The sequence below is a fragment of the Pocillopora damicornis genome, chromosome 7, assembly GCF_964200805.1.
Source record: "Pocillopora damicornis chromosome 7, jaPocDami1.2, whole genome shotgun sequence".
Classification (NCBI taxonomy): Eukaryota; Metazoa; Cnidaria; class Anthozoa; order Scleractinia; family Pocilloporidae; genus Pocillopora; species Pocillopora damicornis.
The window spans coordinates 7,419,525-7,442,810 of record NC_142676.1 but is presented as its reverse complement, the minus strand read 5'-3'; the positions used below and the strand labels follow the sequence as shown (position 1 = coordinate 7,442,810).

The window sequence follows — 23,286 nt, the reverse complement described above, 5'->3', positions numbered from 1 at the left end:
TTTTCGACAGCAAGTACTCGTGCGACACAAGCCCATATCTTTGAACCTTTAAGGTACAATCATGAACTTCGCCTCAATGGTGCTCCTATCCTCATCACTGAATGATTGGAGTTTATGTGTGTCACGGTCGACTCCAAATTTTCATTACGGGTTAATGTATCGATCGAGCCTTAGGAGACATCTGCTAGAAGAGCCGCCCTGGGGAAAATGAGAGGCCAATTTTTAACCCTATCAGGAGTACTGCGGTCCTCATTTTCTCGGAATGAATGACACTCAAATTGCAAAGCCTGAAGATTCTAAGTATTACAGCATAAGATAAATCCTTGGGTATCATTGTTGAATTAATTATGAAAATTCCGGAGCAACTAAAAGATATTAGAGTCGAATCTTTATTGGGCGGTCACCCACGGGAAATGGCGGAGTGACCGCTTAATACAGTTTAACCGCTTATAACGGGTTCCACAGAACAGGAGTAATTAAAAAAAACGGTAAAAATTGCCAAACCAGTCCATAATTGATCACTTAATGTATGAAAAAACTCACTCGAAATACCACTAACGTATGGTAAAAATGGATTGGATCATATTTGAAAGACTAATGGTAATTCTATTTGAGTGCATGTTTCTTGCTTTAAGTGACCGTTCAATAAAGGTGACAGACAATACAAAAAGGCCGTTGGAGTGACCGCGTTCGCTTAACAGAGGTAAAAATTACAGTAATCAGGAGAAAAAATTTCAAGACTTTAACAACTAAACGCCTAATACAGGGTGACCGCTAAATACGGTACCGCTTAATACAGGTTCGACCGTATCAAATAACTGATCCACAATATTTGCAAGACTTCTTCATCAACACAATAATAGTTGGTTGCCACCTTAAGGGATCTGAAACCAAAGTTAGCCCCGAGAATCCCGACTCAAAATAGCATCCTAGTATCATTTGCTTATCCTTGGAATAATTCGCCCTCTTCTACCCGTAATGCCTCAAATTTGTATGTTTTAATAATATTTATTGAATGCTTGACTTAAAGCCTTTATCTTTTGCCAGACTACAAGAATACATTTCCTTAAAAATGTATGCAATACATACGTGTTAAATTGCAGTTGTGCAGAATTTATTCCAAATTTCTTACTTTTTTCATTCGGTCATTTTTTTACCTATTTACTGATTTAGTTGACATCATCCACTGTAATTTTAATGTGCACATTATCCATTTGTGCAAGTGCTTTTTATGTCTCGCACAATAAACAATTAATTGATTGAATAAGTAAGTTGGAACAAGTCGTTGATATGATTAAAGAACAGAAAGACATCACTGTATCTCAAGACGGTCAAGTTTGCTTCTTGACGCTTTTTGCTATTCCTTGGGATCTTTCTTATCCATATTTTCACTGGCACCGTTAATCTTCATCGTCGTCGTCATAGTCGTCGTCGTCGTCGTCGCCGTTAACTTTTCTGTCTTCGCCGTCGTCGTCGTCACTGTTGCCATCGTAATCATCATTGACTTCGCCTTCGTCATCATCATCGACACCGTCTTCTTCTTCGTCATCGTCATCTTCATAGTAATCGTCCAGTGCATTCCAATCTGTCATGATATTATAACGTTTTGCGTCGGCGACGTAACTAGACAATTTATTGTGGTTGATAGTTTTAAAGCCTGTTTCATTAGTGGAACTTTTCACCAACAAATGTTCTGGTCTGTATGTTTCCCATACTGAACACTCTATGAAGTCCCCACTATTTCCTACTGGGGATCTTCCCGTCCTGGATATTTTCTGTGTGCAGCTCCGATACATGACTGGTGTCCACTCAAGTGAAAAGGCGTCATTTTGAACTCCATCAGGGGTACTTTCCGCTAGCGAAGAATCTGGTTCGAAAAGTTCATGGTTCCTCCAGTTCTGGTTTCTTTCAGATTTCTGTCCCAATACAGTCTCCAGGATTCTTTTAATAATAAATTGCGCAAGCTCATAGTCTTCTCCTTCTCTGTCAGCGTTCGAAGTCGTATAATATTCATTTATTACGGCGAGAAACATGTTCAAAATAATTACGCTGGTACTGCAGAAGAAAGTGAAAAAGAAAAGGCTGCCTATGATGGGATTTGTTTCCTTTAGCTTATCCACTGGGAATGGTTGTCCCAAAAGCATTAGAAACTGAAAGGAAATACCGTCATGCACTTGGGCGAACATATCCACACTGGACCCAAAGGCTGTGAACCCTAATAGTGCATGGGCCATTGCTGTTATCAAAAACAGCATGAAAAAGGAAGCTATAGGTTTTAACAATCTACGAAGTGTCAATGTAAAAACAATTATTTTTGGATTGAAATAGAAGCATTTCAGAAGACGTAGTGTAGCAATTACGGTAGTTACACAAATAGCCACCTCTTCAAACTCGAACAAAAGTAAGACACAATGGAAGCTGACTGGAATGTAAGGGTTTTCTTTCAACTGTTCGAAAGTCTTTGTGGCCACCTTGGTCCGCATCCACCGCAGTAACATCGCTGATGATGCCGTGAGTATCTGCAACATATCCAACAAATTCCACATCGACTTGAAATAATAACACCTTTGGCGGCAGAGTTTGATGCACTGGACAACGAAGAAGCAAACAAGAAGAATGCCAAACAACAACACGAACAACAGATAAGTGCTTTGAGCTAAAGAGTTCGTTGCGCTTAAAGGCAAAATTCCATAGCTCTTGAACGTGCCAGCGAATCCAGAAGGAAGGACTTCGAAGTAGTACGTCATCACTGCGAGAAGGTTACTTGGTGGATTATACAATGAGAACTCCACCAGCACAGCTCTGGTCTGACGATCGACCCAGTGGTTTTCTTTCAAGTCGTTGATAATCCTTTTAGCTGTAAGCTTGTTGTAGCCTAAATTAGCTACGTATCCTCCACCACTGTAAACAGCAAAACGACCCCAAGAATCAAAGCCGCCAAACCTTCTGTCTGCATTATATTCCCAATTTTCTGGGCACAGAACTGAACCATTCATCTTTCTTAGGTCAATCCAACTTCCTTTTTCCTCCTTTGTGGGGGAATAGAAGTCGAAACAAGATGTGACTATGTTTTTAAACAATTCTTGAACTTCACAAGAATCTGCAAGGAAAAGAAAACGTTTCATCATTTGAACATGACTGTTTCAATATCTTAAATCCCCTCTTTGGTGAGTTTGTGGAGCTCATCCGTACATTGCAAAATCCATCTCAATTTAATTATCTTCTCTGCTCCTTCATTTGTTCCCATTAGAGCATTAAAAGTCGTTCAAGTTTTAATGAGTCTGAATTATGTACTCATTCAGTTTCGTCATCACTTTTCCAAAAATGGAATTTTCGGACGTGGTGGTTATAATCAAAACCAGTGAAATAGGTTGACTGCAAAATATCAGCAACAAATTCCAATAGAATAAACTCTTTTTTATAGATGATATACTTACTTTCCTTGACTCTTAGCTGCCGCAGACGAGGCATACCGACCAGAATTGATCGCTTATTTCCAATATATTCTGAAACTCTTTCTTCATGTCCATTGTACCAATCGTCAACAAAAGCTGCCGGCAAAAAAATGTTTTCGATCCATTCCCAAAACTGAGTGGCATCGGTAATCTATTTTTTTAAATGTTTAAATAGTCATCAGCATACGAGACAAAATATTCAAATAAATCTTAATAGATGGGTGACTCTCTATTTTCAATAACCGCATGTATGATAAAAGCTTCCAGGATCGTCAACAAAGGATTAAAAAGTTGTATAATAATCAAAGAAAAAGACGTACTCTCCAAAACACTTATATTTCATTGATGTGACTTCCTATTCTCCGTCAGTATGTTTTAAAGTGTCTAGAATTATCACTGTGATAGCCATGGTGCATATCCTTTACATACTTGGGAGAAATGATAAATCTAATAGAAAAGACTTACAATGTAGAGGTAGTCTTTAAGGGTGGATAAGGGTGGTAAAACATGGTGGCGATTTCAGAAAGCAAACTTTAAAAATTAGGCTTTTCTAGGTCCTACAGAAACTATTGGCTCCTTGGCAAGGGTTGCAAGTTCGTGTTTTAATTACATGCTTACCATCCTTGTGATAATATCGTTATATTTTTGCCTTGCTAACATAAAAGCCAACGCACCTCATAGCGTCCCATATTTTGAGAAAACTGGAAGCTGTGCTCGGTGGCCGTATTCAGTTTGTATCTGTGGTCATTTTTGTCTCCATAACAGACGATCAATAAAAGTGCAAAGAATGTCATTGAAGACAAGAGTTCCTTAAAATACGCGTACATTTTCCTCTCATTTTTCTTATACTTTCTTGCGCTTTCAACATCCATGGATGAAAGATCTACAATACTAGCTAGCTGTTCCTCATTGTGTTCGTTTATTGAGTCTGTTTCCTTTCTTATCCTCCTACCATATCCACACCCTGAAGCTACAATGACGGATGCGATAAGTATCTTGATGGGCTGTGAGATTATAACGTCTGCAGACAGCGAAAGCACCACGGATTTTAACCAACGAGCCGACTTCTCTCCTCCCCACATAAGAGAGTAAAACACTGTGAAAAGGGCAGAAGCGATTGCAGTACTTACACAAATAAACCATGCAATGTAAACACAAAAATGAGGGAGAGTACACGATACTTTTCCCTCACTTTTCACGTAGTTATACCTCCTTCCTTGAGTGTTTATCTTTGGTTTGCTTTTACGAAAAAGAAGCACAACTAGCAGACTTGCTGGAAAAACAATCAAGGCACTTTCCAAAGCGATTAAGAACTGACTAGGAGTCATTGAAAAAGGCCCAATCTGTATTCCCCTTTGTGGTAGATTCTCTGTTTCATAAAACATGGCGGATGTTACCATTGACAACAAGAGAAGACTCCAACAACAGGATGCTCGCTGAACACGAGTGAAATGATCTCTTGGCTGCTTCCAAAACACTGACATCCACAAGTGATCGTCAGCGAAACCATTTCTTCGTAATGTCTTAAATTTTCTCTTAAATTTATCATCTGTTTTGAAATCATCTGCATAAAATCTCCTTGTGGTTTCACCGTCATCTCTTTCTAGTGCAAGCCAGCGGTGACAACTGAATAGCCATTGCTGTCCCGTTTGACAATCTAAAGCTACAATCTCGCTGATAAACCAAGATGGGTCCTCTCCAGAAAGGTCATGACCAATCTGCACAAAATTTATCTCGCCAAGCGGCATATCTTGTCGAAGAAGGAAATTATCAGTGTTCCCTTGAGCAAATAGCCTCCTGTCACATGGGATGTCGCATGTCAATTTGATAACGTCACTGGTATTTTCAGTCCCGTGAAGGGTCATGGATACATTGGCAGTAGTACCACAACTTTTCCATCTGCCAGTTGTTATGGACACCTCGTACACATATTCACCCTTAAGATGCCCTACCAAGGGCAGAAGAGGACTGTCCTGAAAAGAGCAGATCGCTTAGAATTAAACGCTGACAAACAATTAGTGTTCGGGTGTGCAAGAAACTGTCAAAGATTGTTTTATTTTAAGCTCGTCTCAACAAATGCTTTATTCTGCGTCTTGCCTACAAAATAGCTGTGAAAGAAATCTAAACATGATGCGGATCACAGTAGCGAGAGTTTTAGGAGTTATTCACCTTTAATTATTTTCCCCGAAATAACTGTAAGTCTAAAGGTTAAATGGTCATTTAAATTCAAATTATAAAAAACTTTAGCTGTTAACTGGTTAAGTTTTCTAAGCCAAGAAGTCATCCGTGCAGGCGAGATGCGATTAACGAATCACGAAGAAGCAGTAAAAAATCAGACATTGATGAGAAGCTTCAATTTTTTGAGGATCTTTTTCTTTGATTTCTGTACTTGCAGCTCAACTGCAACGATCATTTCTTGAGCATTTCGTTGTTTGAATTAAGTATTCTCGTAGTATCTCTTGCTTCATCGAATAATTTTTAATGATATGGCACCAACCTTTGTAGCATCCACTTTGTCAGCCCTGCGTACTTTTACCAAAACAAGAAAGTAGAACAGAAAGGTAGAACACAGTGTTATCAAGACTAGAAGGTCATCAGGATCCACGTTGTCAAATGCCTGCTGGACTAGTTGAAAGTCAATAGTATTTGGTGCAACAAGAATATCTCCCCCAAATGCAGTCAAGTGATTGCAGAGACATTTCAGAGATGAATGGTTTGATTCTCGGCTAACCTAAAAATTAGTCTATGCATTAATGGCGATCAGTTTACTGTTCTAATTGTAAATTACATCAGGTCCGAAAGGAAAACAACTGTTGGTGTGAAGTGCTCTTGATTCGGGTGATATACTGGGCTCATATACCCGGCTTCCATGAAACGACATTGCCAGAAGAATTTCTGAAAACGATTCAGTGCTCTGGGAAAATTGGCTCGAGTTCTCTATTCTCGGCAAAATTAAAGCTTTTGTATCTTAGAAAACGCGATAGTAAAATCAAGACTTCTCCCATAGTAGTTTCAGAGGAAAATTGCTAATAGATAGTTTAGATATGTAGTTATTTGGGTTTCTGTCTCTTCTTATTCGGTAGTATAAAAAAAAATAACCGTTGTAGTTGATGATGATATTTTTTTTCTGCCAGTAATATTGCCCATGTATCTTGGCTCTGGAGAACACCCACTGCTTACAAGTGCTATCTTGAAAAGGATTAGATTGACTTACCGAGTACAGTAAGTGAGTATAAAGTTATTTTTCATCTCCAAAACACACCAAAGCTTAAAACCAATATTCAAAAACTTCCGTTAAATGGCCTGAAAAGTAAATTCTTCGTCCTTTAATGTAGCTACTAACTAATTTCATTCTATCTAAAGGTTTTTTTTTTCACCTTGCATCCTTCATTTGTCCATCTTTGTTCAGCATCAGACCAAAATGCACACCATATTGTCTCAACTTGTAAACTGTAGTTAACTGACTTATCAGAGTCGTACTGAGGAACAAGAATGACATACTCTACTTGAGGAGAAACCGTCGGAGGAGGATCCTTGAACTTGACGCACTTCTCTTGCATCGCTCGCTCTGGAAGAATTGATCTTCTACCTCTTGACGGAGGCAATTCTTTTCGAGATTCACTGTTCTCCAATAAGCCAACGTAATATTTACCTGCATATTTACTCTTTACGACGATAGTATAAGAGCAATTCTCTCGTAATTCGCAATCGGGGTTAATAGATGTTTTCTCCTTGGATAAGTGAATCACCTCGTCGTAGGAAATCTCTGTTGGCTTTTCAGCGAATTTTACATAGACAGTAATAGAAGCTGTTGCTTTAGTTGTAATGGTCAATTTTACGGTGGTGTTGACCTCACCAACGGTTATCACATGATATTGCAACCTGCCAGGATTCAGAAAATGATCCGATCGAGTGCTGTTCACGGGATCATAATTTGTTATTGGAATGTCAATTTCTATGTTCGAGGGAAGGTCAGCTGTGTTGAGAGCTCTCCCAGTGCCGTCCTTTAGGGCAAGGCTGACAACGTTTGATCTTATTCTGCTGCTGCTATTGTCCGTCACATATGGGTTAAAATTATAGCTCACCATCTGCGAGACATTAGAAAGGATGTGGAAATAAAATTGATGAGGTTGTAGATTTATCAACAGCGCAGGGTGATAAAAAATATTTTTCTCCTTTCAGGGTTTGAACTGATTTCGCGTCACGATGCGCAACCATCATCAAGTGGCTAACAATAAATACTGTGGCATCTTTCAATGTTGTTTAAGTCTTTTTCCTGAAATCACTCGGTTAACATACCGTCCTGTAAGGAAAACCGAGAGATTCTAGGAAAGTTCATTGCCATGAGCATGCCAAATATAAAACATACACCAAATTTATAGATATCTACCGTGATTGGCTCACAAATTTTATGATTTATAAACTGAAAAAGTTACAAACCTCTACCCCGACCTCGGAGGTGTCGCCGACCCAACTTTTCAATGCCCTGCTATCCAGATATGGGATTACAAAATTGGTTTTTCCATCGCTGATTTCTAAAAGGCTCAAGTCATTTGATTCATGCTTGCCGAGCATCGTCGATTGAAGTCCATTGCGAATGGTGCTGTATTCTTCTCCAGGCAACTTTAACGATAGCAGTATGTTGGTTGTCATTTCTGTCAGCTCCTGGCAACGGGCCAAAATTGTCTTTCCCATGGTTATCTAATATTATAAAAAATTTTAATGCTACCCTCATTCATTACCAATAGAACAAGAATGAATCCTTGGGAAGAGGAGGAACAAAGGGATGGAGATTTCTAAAACTTAAAAAAAGGAAAATAGAATCTTCAATTTTCCTCTCTCTTAACTTAGGAATTAACATATTTGTAGGCTCAGCGGATTTTCGAATTTTCGATTTCCAATGCCTTGGCTGAGCCTTTTTGATGTATTACTAGGCTTTACCGTTCTACTTGTTGATAAAAGAGAATTGAAGGTCTTTTCTGTTTTTTGCTTTGTTCGTTTGAATACAGTATGTAATCACGCCCTGTCTAACTTCCTCTAGAAAAAGAAAGGAAGAGCTTTTCCCTTTAATTCTTTTTATCTTATCGTTTTCTAGACTCTTCTTTTCAACTTTGATCAGTCTGGCGAGATTAAAAAATCTCGTCAACATGGGTCAATAGGTTGGTGTAAAATTCCCTCTCCTAGAAATACCTTTTTCACGTTTGCTCTATTGAAATTTTCGTCTTTAAAATTCTGAGAAATTAGTTGGTTGTAATAAAGTTCACTTGAATTTAGAAACATGTATTATTTTTAAAATACCTCTTCCCCTTTATCAAAGTTGCCTGACAAACTACCCATGAGGAGTCGTCTGGAGCTGGAATCCATGATATTTGTGGTACAATGCAATAGCAATCTTGCTCCCTCGAGAAGAAGACGGGTTTCAGAACTACGTTCGTGCACATTTTTCAGTGAAAGCCAGTTGGACATCTCCTTGAACTTATCCAGAACAGTGAACTGGAAGAAAAAAAGGTCAATGTATGTTTTTGGGTGCGACTTTTTACTATGTAGTTGATTTATATTTTTATTATGCTAACTCCTTATCAAGAACTTCTTGCTTGAACTTTACTATAATACGGGATGTCGAAAAACGTTAACTTTCTGAGAGGTGCATAAGGGAATTTGAGATCAGTGTCATACCGTTGTATTTTTCCAGATAAGAGCGTCACCCATTGTGGCTTTCTTTAAGACAGAAGTAACCTGGAGTAACCACTCCAGTTTATCAGTCGGAACTTCACAGATCTTAGAAATAACGTAATTCTTTTTCTGTGCAAAGGAAAGAGTACATAATAAACAGAAGCAGACATGTAGCAGTCAAGAAAATAAACCTAAATCTATAAGCCTCCAACAGTTACGTGCTGTTGGCTAAATTAGTCAGAGAGAAAAGGAAACGGAAGCGCTGAGATAAAACGTTTTTGTGTATCGCTTTTACTTGTGACGTGTATATTGGGAATCTTTCAGCTGGATTTCATTGACAACTCTAAAAATTCCTTTATAAAATTTTTTTGCGATTCATCTGCAAACATCATCATGCGACTGGAATCACAATTTGGCACCATAAAAACCCCGATGAGTAAGAACTAATATTGATTATTTTGATAAAGTTCAGATATAACGCAAATATATGAACACGCTAAGAGTATGGAGAAACACTTTCATGCCCTAACCGCTTCCTGAGTGCTTTATAACCAAACAGAGCACAGTCAAGGCGACTTTATTTTATTACTTCAGTTACACGCTTATGTTTAAAGTCACTTGTTCAATGTACTGAACTTACTTGCAGAAGATATGCTCTTTCGTGATCTTCCTTCGCGACCATTTTGAGTAAGAAAATAAGTGTGCCTGCCTCTTGCACTGCCATATTTGTTTGTTTCATTTTAAAATAAGAGTCCATTTTTGCAATTTTTGCCTCCAGCTGATTGTGGTCCACTTCTTCTGCCGTCAACAAGTATGATTGATTCAACTTAAAAAAAAATGGTAATAAAAGGGATATATTTCAGTAGACCCTTGACATTCACAGGTTATTTCGGAAAATAGTACATCAATGTTGATTTCATGCAATTTCTGACAGTGCGACGATCATTCAATTTCACTGTCTTCTGCATCCTCTGATCTAGTGCACTGTTAGAATCGTAATCTGAAGTTGGACAGGCAAAAAATGTGAATAATAATAAAGACAAGAAACAAGAAATCTTTGGGTTTTCTTTGCACATACTCGCACTCACTCGAATACCCAAACGAGATTTCCCTCTAGTAACTGCCATCAGGATCATTAAGCAGTCACTTAACCTTCTATAGATGAATACCTTGAAAGAAAGTCTTATTATATCTGCTGCTCCCAAAACATTTACAACTGCAACTTTAAAACGAACCACATCTTCTTCTACAGGTGGAATGTAAACAACACTATGTGGCCAAACTCCAGAGGAAAGCATGTCGAGTTCTCCATCTTCCAATTCCCGGAAGAATTCGTAGCTGAGTGGCATGTGTTCGTCTCTCCAGCCTTGACAGGTAATGTTTAGCCAAGATCCTACATCTTTCCTATCCAACTGCACACCATGGCATGTTCCTCCTGATGGACTTGCAACTGTGTCAAATTGGTATGCAGCCCAGCCAAATGATCCGTTTGCAGATAGAACGTCGACCTTGATTTTGTAGGAGGATCCGGGCTCAAGCATTTGCTCCTTAATTACAAGGTTTTTCGAATCCACTTTGGAACCCAGGAGATTTTTAAAGTTTATCTGTGTAGACCATTGGGGGTGAGAACTGTTTCCATCCTTTTTCAGCAGGCTCCATTCATACTTGAGGGACACAGGACAACGAATTGAATTGCAGTCGGTTCTCAGGGAGATGCGAGATGATGCACTGGCTGGTGAGTCACAGTTCATAGTGCACCTGTGCAAAGAAAATAAGAAATGATCTTTTGCTCATCAAATCGTCTGTATTCGTCCTTATGCATTGCGTTAAGATGGTTCACATTTGCAAGGAAACGAATTTATATGATTGTTAGTTTCTTTGATGAAGATGTTAGTTTTAAATAGACAACTATGCCACCCTTTATGGAGTAATTGCTTATGTTTTTGTCTGTATTTACTTTCATTGCAACATAACCAATTGAAAATTTGTGTCTTAGTTGGAAAGCCATTCATGAGAGAGTGGTGTTGTTTTCAACCTTCTTATGACAAATAATCAACAACGATTAGATGAGGTTTTTGTGATATCCAGAATAATCAAGGTTATCAGCCGAAGCCAAAGGCTGAGCCAGATAATCCTTACCGAGACCTTACTCATTCTGGATATCTCAGAGGCCAAAGCTAATAATTGTTTAATCATACCTTGAACAAAAAGAAAATATGTTTTTGCTTTTGCTTGGCAAGCAACACAAAGTGCGCCCGCTTGACATGATGTCCCTTATAACCTCGAGTGACCTTGACATTATATTGAATAAGCTGCACCTAGATGACGTCCTAGGCGCTGATTTCGAAAATCCACTGTACGCTTTCGGCCTATCCGGAAAGAGGTAGTGAGTTGAATGAATAATAATTTAATATGTCTCTCGGGATTGCATGGAGATCAGCAGATTTTAATCTATCCTATGTTGTTCATTCTCGGCACTAAGAACGGGGAAGAGGACAGCTCATGTAAGATACTAAATATTTCAGCAAGTGGTAACCATCAACTATTTTGTATCCATTAACTATTAGAATTAAAACTATTTATTGTTGTTTGTTCTGAGCAGTAAGATTAGGAAATAAAATTCTCTGGTCTTGGATTATGAGAATTCCAGCCGGGCTTCTTTAACCATCAACGACTTTGCATCCACATACTATACTTACAAAATACGAATGTCGAGTACATCTTTGTCGCCAACATGAATAATCTGTATGTCACTTGCTTCGCGGATATCCTGGGTTGCCGTCAGAACCAGATAGTATGCTTGATTACTGACGAGTCTTTTGGTATCTAAGGTCACCATGGCTTCTGTCTTGCCCTGAAGAAAGACATCGTCTGACAGCTGAAAGAGGGTTCCATTTGCAGCTGCACCGACAAGTGTGTCGGATATGCCATCTGAGCCTCGAAAGGTGGCGTCAAGCACTGGAGTATAATTTCTGGAAACGTTACATTGCGTTATTGTTAAGCAAGACCAATCATAGTTCACTCCTGAGGAACTGCCAGCACTAGGGTTGGTGTCATACGAAGCACTGGCATCCAATAAAATTGGTTTATCTATGGATCGAAAAACTTCAGTTCCTCCGGCAATGGAAACTTTCAGTGCCGAATTAAGGACTTCGATGAAAGCAAAGTCTCGAGCTGTCAGCTTAGTTCCAGATATTCCTCGCAGCTCAAATGTTACAAGTTTAAGCCCTGTCGACAGCAAGTTTGGCCGTATGTTCAGCTCGAGAGTGTCGGGCGCGAGCAGCTCTGGTTGATCAGAAATATTAAAAGGTGACAGCGACAGTTGGCTTATTTTCCAGGAGAACGAGCCCTGTTGCGCAAGAAAGTTCTCCATCTTTAAAGATGCAACCAGTGTTCTTGTTTGGTCTCGTCTAAACTTCATTGGGCTGCTTGGTTGTGTATTAATACCGTGAATTGAAACCTCTATTGAATTATCGATATTTCTCAGATCGCCTAAAAATGGGGAAAAAGAAGTTATAATTGGAACTCCCAATTTCGTTTGGAGTCCTCTATTTCATTGCGTCAAAAAGCTGTTGAGACGCAATTCAACGTTGAAGGATAATTATACTCTGTTTGATTATTGAATCAGTAATTAAATGACTCATATTTCAATTTTATTTATAGTTGGAGTTAGTCTACTTTCTCTCATGTATTACTTTCTGTTTGTCTTCGGCATGGATCAACTTCTGGATCTCCTGGGTAAAAGTATTTACACCAGCAATCATGAACGTTAAGTGATGTCTGGATCCATAGAGAATGTTCTGGACAAGCTGAAATGACATACCAACAATTCAATACATATCGTGTGAAACATCGGGAAGAAAATAAGTATTTTTAACAGCAGATGTACACCGGTACATTAAAAGGGGAAACTGTAGTTGAAAAGATGTTTTCGGTTATATCGGAGCCTCTTTGGACCGACAAAAAATTCTAAGAAAAAATTTGTGTGACAGATACTTCTAGACTGTCAAAGCTCACAAAGAGGGGCCACATAGTAGGCAAACCGTACAACGAACCCATAGCTGAAGATCAAGTTTTCAGTGTATGACAAAACTGATTAAACACCAAACATGTCTTATAGAAGATGCAAATCTTGAAATTTCTTTTGTAAGAATAATGAAATATAACATTTGTACCTTCACACCATGTTCCATTTCCTTCATATCCAAACTGACAGTGACAAGTATAGGATCCAATCTCGTTATGACAAACACCATATTTATGGCAGTCATGGTTTCCGCTCGCACATTCGTCCAGATCTATCAGTAGAAACCAAATGTTTCACTTTTCCACCCTGCAGTCTCGTCATCAAAACGGATCAAGAAAAATTTAAAATAGTTCGTTTTATCGCTTGGTATGATTTCGACTGCGGTAAAAGCAATATAAAAAGACATATTCCTATGCGTTTAGGAGAACAATCAATGGGTAAGAAGTTATTGCAGCTTCTGGGAAGGCCTCATAGGTCTTGTTGGGTGGTATAGAGAAATTAGTTACAATTAGAATTGTAGACAGGAGACTGTTTATTTCACGCTTTAGATTTCATCGAAAGATACGTCAGTGAACCGGAAGCCAGTTCAGGTTACGAAGCACAAGAGAGATTGATTCACACATGTAGGGTCACATTTCCTAGATCTATTTACCAGTATCGTTGCATTGTTTGGGACACATTGTAACTAATCTAGTTGTGATTTAGGAAGCCAGTGAAGAATGGTATTACAATGATCGAGATCAGAACATGACAAGGCAACCTTGTAACTAAAGCGCACTTTTCAAGATACCTAGAAGGTCGTAACGTTCAACTTCACGATCGAAGTTGCAAGAGTTCGTCTATAATCCAAGGTATAAAAGAGAGTTCGGCGAGCAATTCCAAGAATTTCAAATGATTAAGAACTAGTCTCTGTAAGAATTAAACATCTCGGGGAATAAATTTTGCATGCAGTTAGGCACTCAGGGGGATGCACAAAAATGCCCTAACAGCTGATTTGCAACTGGGTTTTACATGAAGTACTACCGCCTGTTAGGTTTGGAACGCCGCATGTTTTACTTATTTGCTACAAAATTCCATTTGATTTATATTTAGTCATTATGTAGTGAATTACGTGATCTAAAAATAAGGCGTCGGTAGAAATCGTAATCATTGCTGAGCAGAATATAGTTTTTATCGTGGGCGCTACATTTTTGCAACGTCTTAGCGTTCTCCAAGTTTCATAGCCGATAAAAGTACGACGCGTGCAGTTAGTTAGTAAAAGAAGTCTTGTTGCATTGTTTGGGACACATTATAACTAATCTAGTTGTGATTTTGGAAGCCAGTGAAGAATGGTATTACAATGATCGAGTTCAGAAACAACGAAGGCATGAATTATCCCTTCACATTCACAGAAATCAGTGAATTCTACCAATGTTCGTAAGGACAAATAACGCTTACTTGCTCTGACACTCACCCCTGCACAGATCTCCTTCATAACCATCCTGACATGGACACTTAGAGGAACCACCAGATACGCGACATGCGTCACTTTCGTCTGAAAATGTCAATTAAAAAAATTGTACCAGAATAGTGTTGTGTGATTATCCACCAAAATCAAATCATTTTCCATCCAGGGGATATATTTCCCTCTATTTATAGAACCCAATCTTCTACTTTATTGAATTTGACTCGCTTCCCCATTTCTGCTGTTGGTAACAGTTTGTATTATCGTATGTCACATTTTAACTTGGTTTTGTAAGAGAAAAAATGCTAGATTTCATTTTACGCCTGATTTGGAGCAAAACACGAAAACAAATTTAATTGTGCAACATTAGTTCATATTTTCTTGAATTGTTTCTATAAATCGCTTTGGAAAATTCCCAATACACAGTTGAAGTTATTTTCTTATGTACATAAACCCCTAGTGGGTTTTAAGGAGAATACTGAAGTTATCCGACTTACGTAAAAAAAAGGTACAAACCGTTCACACCGCAGTAACGACGAGTGCAGCCACCCGGATTGTGTAACTCATAAATATAGTATCCTCTGCAATTTCGTATCCGAACTGGACGTGACCATTTACAGCAGTTTGAGTGCCAGTGAAAGCACACAACTGTCGACACCAATTGGTAAACCTCAGAGGGATGGTTACCGTTAATCCAGCCGACTGCGTGAGTATTACAACTTTCCTTTGGAATGCAGTATGTCGCCATCATTGTGCCAGCGGCCCCGGTGAAACGGTACCATTGACCACTTTCAATATGATTATCACAGGAAAGATCGGCTGTGGAGTGTTTCCAGTATCTTCCTGCCTCATTTAGTTCTTGGTACTGCGAATGGTTACATTCAGCTGGTATCAAAGCTGTTTTAAGATGAAATTCTATGAGAGAGTTACATGACAAGGCAACCTTGTAAATAAAGTTTCAAGATACCTAAAGAGGTCGTAACGTTCAACTTCACGATCGAAGTTGCAAGAGTTCATCTATAATCCAAGGTATTAAAAAGAGTTCGGTGAGCAATTCCAAGAATTTCAAATGATTAAGAACTAGTCTCTGTAAGAATTAAACATCTCGGGGAATACTTGGTACTGCGGAGGGTTACACTCAGCTGGTATTAAAGCTGTTTTAAGATGAAATACTTTGAGAGAGTTACATGACAAGGCAACCTTACAACTTAAGCGCACTTTTGAAGATACTTGAAAGGTTGTAACGTTCAACGTGATGATCAAAGTTGCAAGAGTTCATCTCTAATCCAAGGTATGAGATAGAGTTCGGTGGGCAATTTCAAGAATTTCAAATGACTAAAATCTAATCTCTGTAAGAATTAAATATCTTGGGGAATGAAAATTTTCAACCCCCCTTCGAATGTTGCATGCAGTTAGGCGCTCAGGGAGGATGTACAAAAATGTCCTGACGACTGATTGCAACTGGGTTTTGCATGTAGTACTACCGCTGTCAAGTTGTGATATATAATCTCAGAGTTTACGAGCGTGACATAGCCGAGAAAGGCTGAGTCAATGACGCGGGCTAAAGCGCACGAGGTTTAAATTCATGGAAATGGAAAAAGAGGCTGGCATTTAAAATCGAAGCGTTTTGCTGTAGTTAAAGGCATTTTCCTTTCCTGTGTTTTTAAGGAGAACAGTAATTGTTTTAAATAACTAGGGGTTTTCAAATTTTTTGGAGGTTGTTCTGTAAAGAAGAACGGCCAGAGAAACATTACCTGGAAGCAACAGAACGGAAAATCAAACAGGCAAACGATTCAAAATCTGTTTTCCGCTTCAAAGCCAAGTGCATGGAAAAACGGTTTTCAGCTCTGCCTTTGAGCGTTCAATTGTGGTTTTCCCTTTTTTTATTCTTTCTTTCATTAGAGTGTGCAGAAATCTGCTGAAATATCGAAAAAAATATCCGTTTTTCGTCTTTTTTGGATCGACCAAAGCAAACGTTATGGAGAAATACGTCACGCCATCGTGATAATGTATATGTCTATTGACAAATGATCAATGTTAGGATAGTTTCGTGTAAATCAGCCGACTGTAACACGTTACAAATGACATAGAAGTATAGCATTGTATCGTCAGAGGATTTAGAATTGCTAAAATTCCCATGAAAGAAAGTGCAGCACTCCGAATCTGGATGGTATCTAATGATTTGAGGTCAGTATAAGTTTGCAGTTACCTCAAGTAGTCCTCCATGAAAGCTGATCGATTTTAACGAAAGAAAATGACAACCAGGGGCAATAATCCTCTTAGGGATATTTTTCATAGTATAATATCATTTTAAAGCCATGCACATTGCATTTGTCCGAAACTTTTGTTGTTGGAAACATTAGATGTTAACATCGCCAAAATATGCAATATCTGATTTGTGAGTTTCGTTCGCAAATTGCCCCTATGAAAAGTAGAGGCTTTCCTATAAAGATTTTTACGTATTTAAATCTAGAATGTTCTAACCCTTTTGGTGCTTAGTTTCAGTTGCAAACTGTGCCAAGATAAATAATTGATTAGTGTGTTCACCTTCACTCTCAGGGAAAAGTGAATGCATTAAGGTCAATACGAATGACGTTACTATGTACGGTAGAGGTACCAATTTGTAGAGTTGTATTGAGCTTCGGGTAGAGAAATAAACAATTTACACCCTTTTGGCGATGTTTTTGTATGAAGATGAGGGCTAGGCTACAAGCAGTCTTACCGCGGCAACAAGACTGCTGCAACCTTTAAAATAGCAGTTTTGTGCATCCCCATGACTACCTAACTCCATGTACAACTGAAGGGGAATCAATAATTTCCATTTCCCAAGATGTTGGTGATTCTTACAGAGACTAAGAAGATAGTATCAGTGAAACTCATCGTTTTGGAATTTTTTCCCTACGTAAAGCAATGTACTATAAATATTACAATACATCATCAGCTACTGAAATTAGGATTAACGCACAACGGATGATAAGGTCTGGCTCCTGGTATGAACAAGAGGTTATAAACTTTTGGTTTAACGTTGACAATATTTTTAGGGCTTACCAAAAAAAACCTTTTTTCCTTGTTTTGTTCCAATTCAAAATTTTTCGCATACTCTCCAATAATGTCAGTTTAATTCTGATATTAGGACAATCCAAGCAAACACATTTTTCTCCAAATGAGACTTAGGATTAAGATTCCAAAGTCCATGTATAAGGGTTAACCTGAGTTTTCACTTTTGTCCAAGGTTAACCCAAGAAAGAGGTGCTCAATAGTTCCTTTACTACTGAAATTTATATTTAAACAAACCGGTTGGTGATCGCGTGAAGTCTACTTCCTTGGCATAACTTTCAATTGACAATATTTGTATTTTTTTTTAAAGACGTCTTTTTCCTTCTCTTGTTATAATTTAAAAATTAATCGCATACTGAGCCATTAGAAAGAGGTGAAAGAAGAGGCAAAATATATTTTCCCTTGGAGATATTTGACAGCTATTTTTTTAGCCATCCACTCATCTATTAATCGCTGTTTTGTTTTATTCCTTAGTTTAGTTAATTCTTCACATGATTGAGAAAGGTTATTTACTGTACTTTTCCCAGTTTATCCACCGATTAAATTCGTGAGTCTTACCGCTACATGAATTGCCATCACCGGTGTAACCCTCCTTGCAAACACATTTGAAAGAACCGTCAGTATTGGTGCAATTTGCATTTGAGTTACAGTTGTGGGTGTTCGTTGAACACTCGTCGATATCTGTCAAAAATAAAGATGATCAATTGAACATTCACGATGAATAAGGTCGGGTGACAGGCTCGAGTAACAACTTTAAAACGTTCAAGTTTTGAGAATGAAGTATCCTCTCACATTCACAGAAATCAGCAAATTCTACAAATGTTCGTAAGGACAAACAACGCTAACTTGCTCTGACACTCACCCCTGCATGGATCTCCTTCATAACCATCCTGACATGGACACTTAGAGGAACCACCAGTTACTTGACATGCGTCACTTTCGTCTGAAATATCATTTAAAAAACTGTACCAGAATAGTGTTGTAAAATCAAGTGATTTTTCATCGAGGGGGTATGTTTCTCTCTATTGATAGTACCCAGTCTTCTACTTGATGGAATTTGGCTCAGTTCCCCATTTCTGCTGTTCACAACAGTTTATGTTATCGTTTGTCCCATTTTCAAGAGGTTTTGTAAGAGAAAAAAAAATGTTATTTATTTTACACTTGGTTTGGAACAAGACACGAAAAAAATCTTTAACTCATTTTTCAATTTAGGTTATTTTCGCATGCACATAAACCCCTATGCGGGATATCAGGAGAATACTGAAGTTATGCAACTTACGTAAAAAAAAAAAGGTACATACCGTTTACACCACAGTAACGATTTAGGCAAAAGTCCATTTTTTGTAACTTATAAATATAGTATCCACTGCAATTTCGTATCTGAACTGGAGGTGACCATGCACAGCAGTTTGAATTCCAGTGAAAACATAAAGTTGCCGACACCAATTGGTAAGCCTCAGAAGGATGGTTACCATCAATCCAGCCGACTGCCCTGCTATTACAACTTCCCTTTGGAATACAGTAGGTCGCCATCATTCTACCAGCGGCCCCGGTGAAACGGTACCATTTATCACTTCTAATATGATTATGACAGGAGAAATTGCTGGTGGAGTGTTTCCAATATCTCTCTGCCTCATTTAGTTCTTCGTACTGCGAACACTCAGCTGGTATAGAAGCTGTTTCAAGATGAAATACTTTGAGTGAATTTCAAGACAAGAGAACCTTATAACTTAATCGCACTTTTGAAGATACCTTAAAGGTCATAGCGTTCAACTTGATGATAGAGGTTGCAATAGTTTATCTCTAATCCAAGGTATGAAACAAAGTTCGGTAAGAAATTTCAAGAATTTCATAATGATTAAGAACTAATCTCTGTAAGAGTTGAACATCATGGGAAATTAAAATTTTCAATCCCCCTTGAGACTTTACATGTGGTTGGGCACCCAGAGCGATGCACAAATATGTCCTGACACTGATTTGCAACTGGGTTTTGCACGTAGTAACTGCCACTGACAAGTTTTGATTTATTTAGTTTTTTCTGAAAAGAAAAGCAGCAAGAGAAACATTGCCTCGAGGCAACAAAACAAAAAATTAAACATGGAAACGACTAAAAATTCGTTTTCAGCGCCCAAGCCAAGCGCATGCACAAATGTCATTCAGCTCCGCTTATGAGCGTTCAATCGTGGTTTTCCTGTTGTTTTTTTGTCTTGTTTTGTTTTTTGTTTTGTTTTGTTTTTCTTTCATAATTTAGAATGCGCAGAAATCCGCTGAAATATCGAAAAAATATCCTTTTTTTTGTCTTTTTCGGAGCGACCAAAGCAAACTCTATGGAGAAATTCAGCGTCACGCCATCGTGATAGTGTGTAATTATGTTTATTGACAAATGATCGATATTACGATAGTTTCGTGTAAATCAGCCGACTCCAACATGACACAAAAGTATAGCATTGCATCGTCAGAGGATTTAGAATCGCTAAAATTCCCATGAAAGAAGTAATTCTCTTAGGGATATTGCTGATAAAATAAGATCCTTTTAAAGCCATGTGCATTTTATTTGTCTGAAAAATTTGTTGTTGACAACATTGGATGTAAACATCGCCAAAATATGCAATATCTGATTTGTTTGTTTCGTTCGCAAATTGCGCTATGGAAAAAAAAAACTTTCCCACAAAGAGTTTTGCATGTTTAAAAACTAGAATATTATAACTAACTAGGTACTTAGTTTCAGTTCCATAATCCATTTTTTTTGGAGAAACTTAGATAACTTTTTCCCCTACATCAAAAATGACCGAAACTGTGCCGAGATAAATAATCGATCAGTATGCACATATTCACTCTCATGGGACAAATTAAATGGATCAGAATAAAGATAAATTATGTTACTATGTACGGTAGAAGTACCAATTTTTTTTAACGTTGTATCGAGCTTGAGATAGAGAAATAAGCATTTTACACTTTTGGCAATGTTTTTCTATGAAAATGAGGGCCTAGGCTGCAAACAAGCAATCTTCATTACCATGACAACAAGACTGCTGGAACTTTTAAAACAGCAGTTTTGTGCATCACTCCTGAATGCCTACCCGCATGGAAAATTGAAGGCGTGTCAATAATTTTGATTTCCCAAGATGTTGGTGATTCTTACAGAGACTAAAAAGATACAATAGTGACATTCATCGTTTTGGAATTTTTTCTATACGTAAAGCAATGAACTATAAATATTACAATACATCATTAGCTTCTGAAATTATGATTAACGCACATGCAGTGGATATGTGGTAAGGTCTGGCTCTTGGTATGACCAAGAGATTATAAACTCTTGGTTCAACGTTGACAATTACCAAAAAAAAAAGCTTTTTCCTTCCTTTGTTTCTATTCAAAGATTAGAGCGAAGTGATTTAATTCAGTTTAACTTCCTATTTAATAACTGACACAGTTCCCTGTTGTGTGCATGTACTTGCTACTGGTATCAATATTAATATTTAAAGAAAGTTTGTGATTTCTTCCTTTAAAGGCCTGCGTTCATCTTAGCGGCTTGGCGGGCTATTCTCTTGTTTCGTTTCAATTCATACGTAGTATGCTTGATAGTCTTATTTCCAAAGTGTAAATTTCAACTTCACAAATTTACTGCATTGCATTCAGGTTGAGAACGGTCTTTAAAGTGCCTTAAATAAAACATGCTATTTCATTCTTATGATGTTTTCCTTCCTTTTAAGTAGTCGTTGTCGATGGTTTGATTTCAGTTTCATAACACTCGAAATGTGTTGATTGTTTATTTAAGCATAAACTACGGGATAATATCCTTCTTACCATTCGACGCAGCTCCAGTTCCTGACATTAGAACGAGAAAAGTCCATTTCGTCGTTAGCAAAGACAAGAAAATCTGTTGCAAGTAGTTTGTAAAGATGGTTTTAGATATATGAAAATTCATATATTTGCACTGCGGTGGGGAGATGAAATTAAGAGATCCTCGCAGCTAAGAACACTACTGAAACGAGTAGTTGTAAATAGGACCTGAAAAAAATTCAGGCCCGTACGGGATTTGAACCCATGACCTCTGCGATTGAGCTAACAAGCCAACTGGGAGCTGGTCAATGAATTGGGTCTAAATAATCATTCACTTGGATGTTTATTTGGACCCAATTCATTGACCAGCTCCCAGTTGGCTTGTTAGCTCAATTGGTAGAGCGCTGCACCGGTATTGCAGAGAATCATAGTTTGTAAAGGTTAAAATATAATAGTGCCTTGGGATTGCCATTAGGCAATAGTTATCTAACCTATTGAGACGTAATTATGCTGCACTTAAAAGTATCAAGCAAGGATTGGAAACTGTCAAATACTAACCAAAAAAAATATAGGAAAAGCTCTTTATGTTTTAAATCTACTCACATCATCCTTTTAAGAAAAATTTACCTCAAATTGTTTTGAATATGTTTGCTATTATTTCGGTTTGCTGGCGAAAAATCTCAGTGTCATTTCCTTTATAGAACTTAAATAAAGTCAAAAGGTTTTCAAAAGTTGTAATAAAAATGAACTCTAATTTGCTATGAAGGCATTAAAGATATCTAGGAATGATGACATCGGGGTAAAATGAAACGACCTACTTACCATTGGATTGATTGGCAAGAATATTCTAATTTTTCCCGGGAACATTGCTTGTTCTCGCAACTTCTCGTTAACCTTTTTTCATTTAGTTTACTTGAACTCTTTCCATTGCAAAAATCTCTCTCAAACACATTCTTCTCAATAATTTATTAGTAAGTTTTATTTAAGTATTCACGCTGAGGTCCTCTATAATGTCATAAGAAATTAAGAGACACCCAAATCCTAAAGCCAATACCGTGGCATTGGACCACTAGGTCTCATAAACAATCTTTTTTGCCTGCCGATTTGAAACTAAACATTAAACTATAGAAGGTATTGATACCCTCTGAGTTGTTTTCTTTTCTTTATTCATGTGCTTAGTGAAATAACCTTCCTGTCACTATCTAGGTCGGCTACTCTCAACAAACGTTTCAGGTGGAAAACCACAAAAAAGAGCCTCAAGAACGAATTCAAGTTCTTTATTTGAAGACTGTAGATTGCTAATTGATATGCAACCAGAAAAAGTCACGTTTTCATTGTAGTACAATAAATGGTGAAATACCAAACAATTCGCAGAACATAAAATGAGAACAATTATTTCCACTGGTATAAATAATTGATTAAACACATCACCAGGCTAATCAAATGAAAATCTTTTTGTTGTTAATGCTCAAGCTTGGCAACATCATGAGGTTCGCTCATTTATTAATTTTTTTTACTGACTTTTTCAGACCGTGCGAAAAGATTACTCTGATTGTTGCAAATCATTTTCGTTTGTGTCATTCACTGGTATTTGAAACTTTTCAGGACTGCATGCCTCTCAACAAAGGATTATTTGCTTTTCTTTCATCTTAAAGTAATATTCTGAATAATAGTCCTCAAAAAACTTATGACAATAGCAGTTCGCGCGAAAGTTAACTAGCTGTCATTACTATAGCGTAAAGGAAAGACAAAATAAAGGAGGGGGTTGAAAAACTTTTTTCTGTGAACCACATAATCAAGCCACCTGTTAATTCACACACTTGATTTAATTGGAGTTCTCAATCTCA

General features: G+C 37.8%; 1 protein-coding gene across 1 annotated transcript; it reads right to left on the bottom strand.

The window, feature by feature from the left end:
• Positions 1-447: 447 nt before the first annotated feature.
• Positions 448-22,398, bottom strand: LOC149042327 (polycystin family receptor for egg jelly-like). Its single transcript, XM_089212298.1, has 20 exons — positions 22,262-22,398; positions 21,464-21,536; positions 18,958-19,332; positions 18,519-18,599; positions 18,215-18,337; positions 15,116-15,496; positions 14,609-14,689; positions 13,304-13,426; positions 12,824-12,937; positions 11,828-12,620; positions 10,298-10,886; positions 9,769-9,954; positions 9,132-9,257; positions 8,754-8,948; positions 7,896-8,156; positions 6,833-7,543; positions 5,953-6,186; positions 4,130-5,428; positions 3,438-3,606; positions 448-3,100 (listed from the first exon to the last, which is right to left on the bottom strand). Exons 1-20 carry the CDS (start codon positions 22,304-22,306, stop codon positions 1,401-1,403), a joined length of 7,659 nt encoding a protein of 2,552 aa, XP_089068424.1. The 5' UTR covers positions 22,307-22,398; the 3' UTR covers positions 448-1,400.
• Between the last annotated feature and the right edge of the window lie 888 nt (positions 22,399-23,286).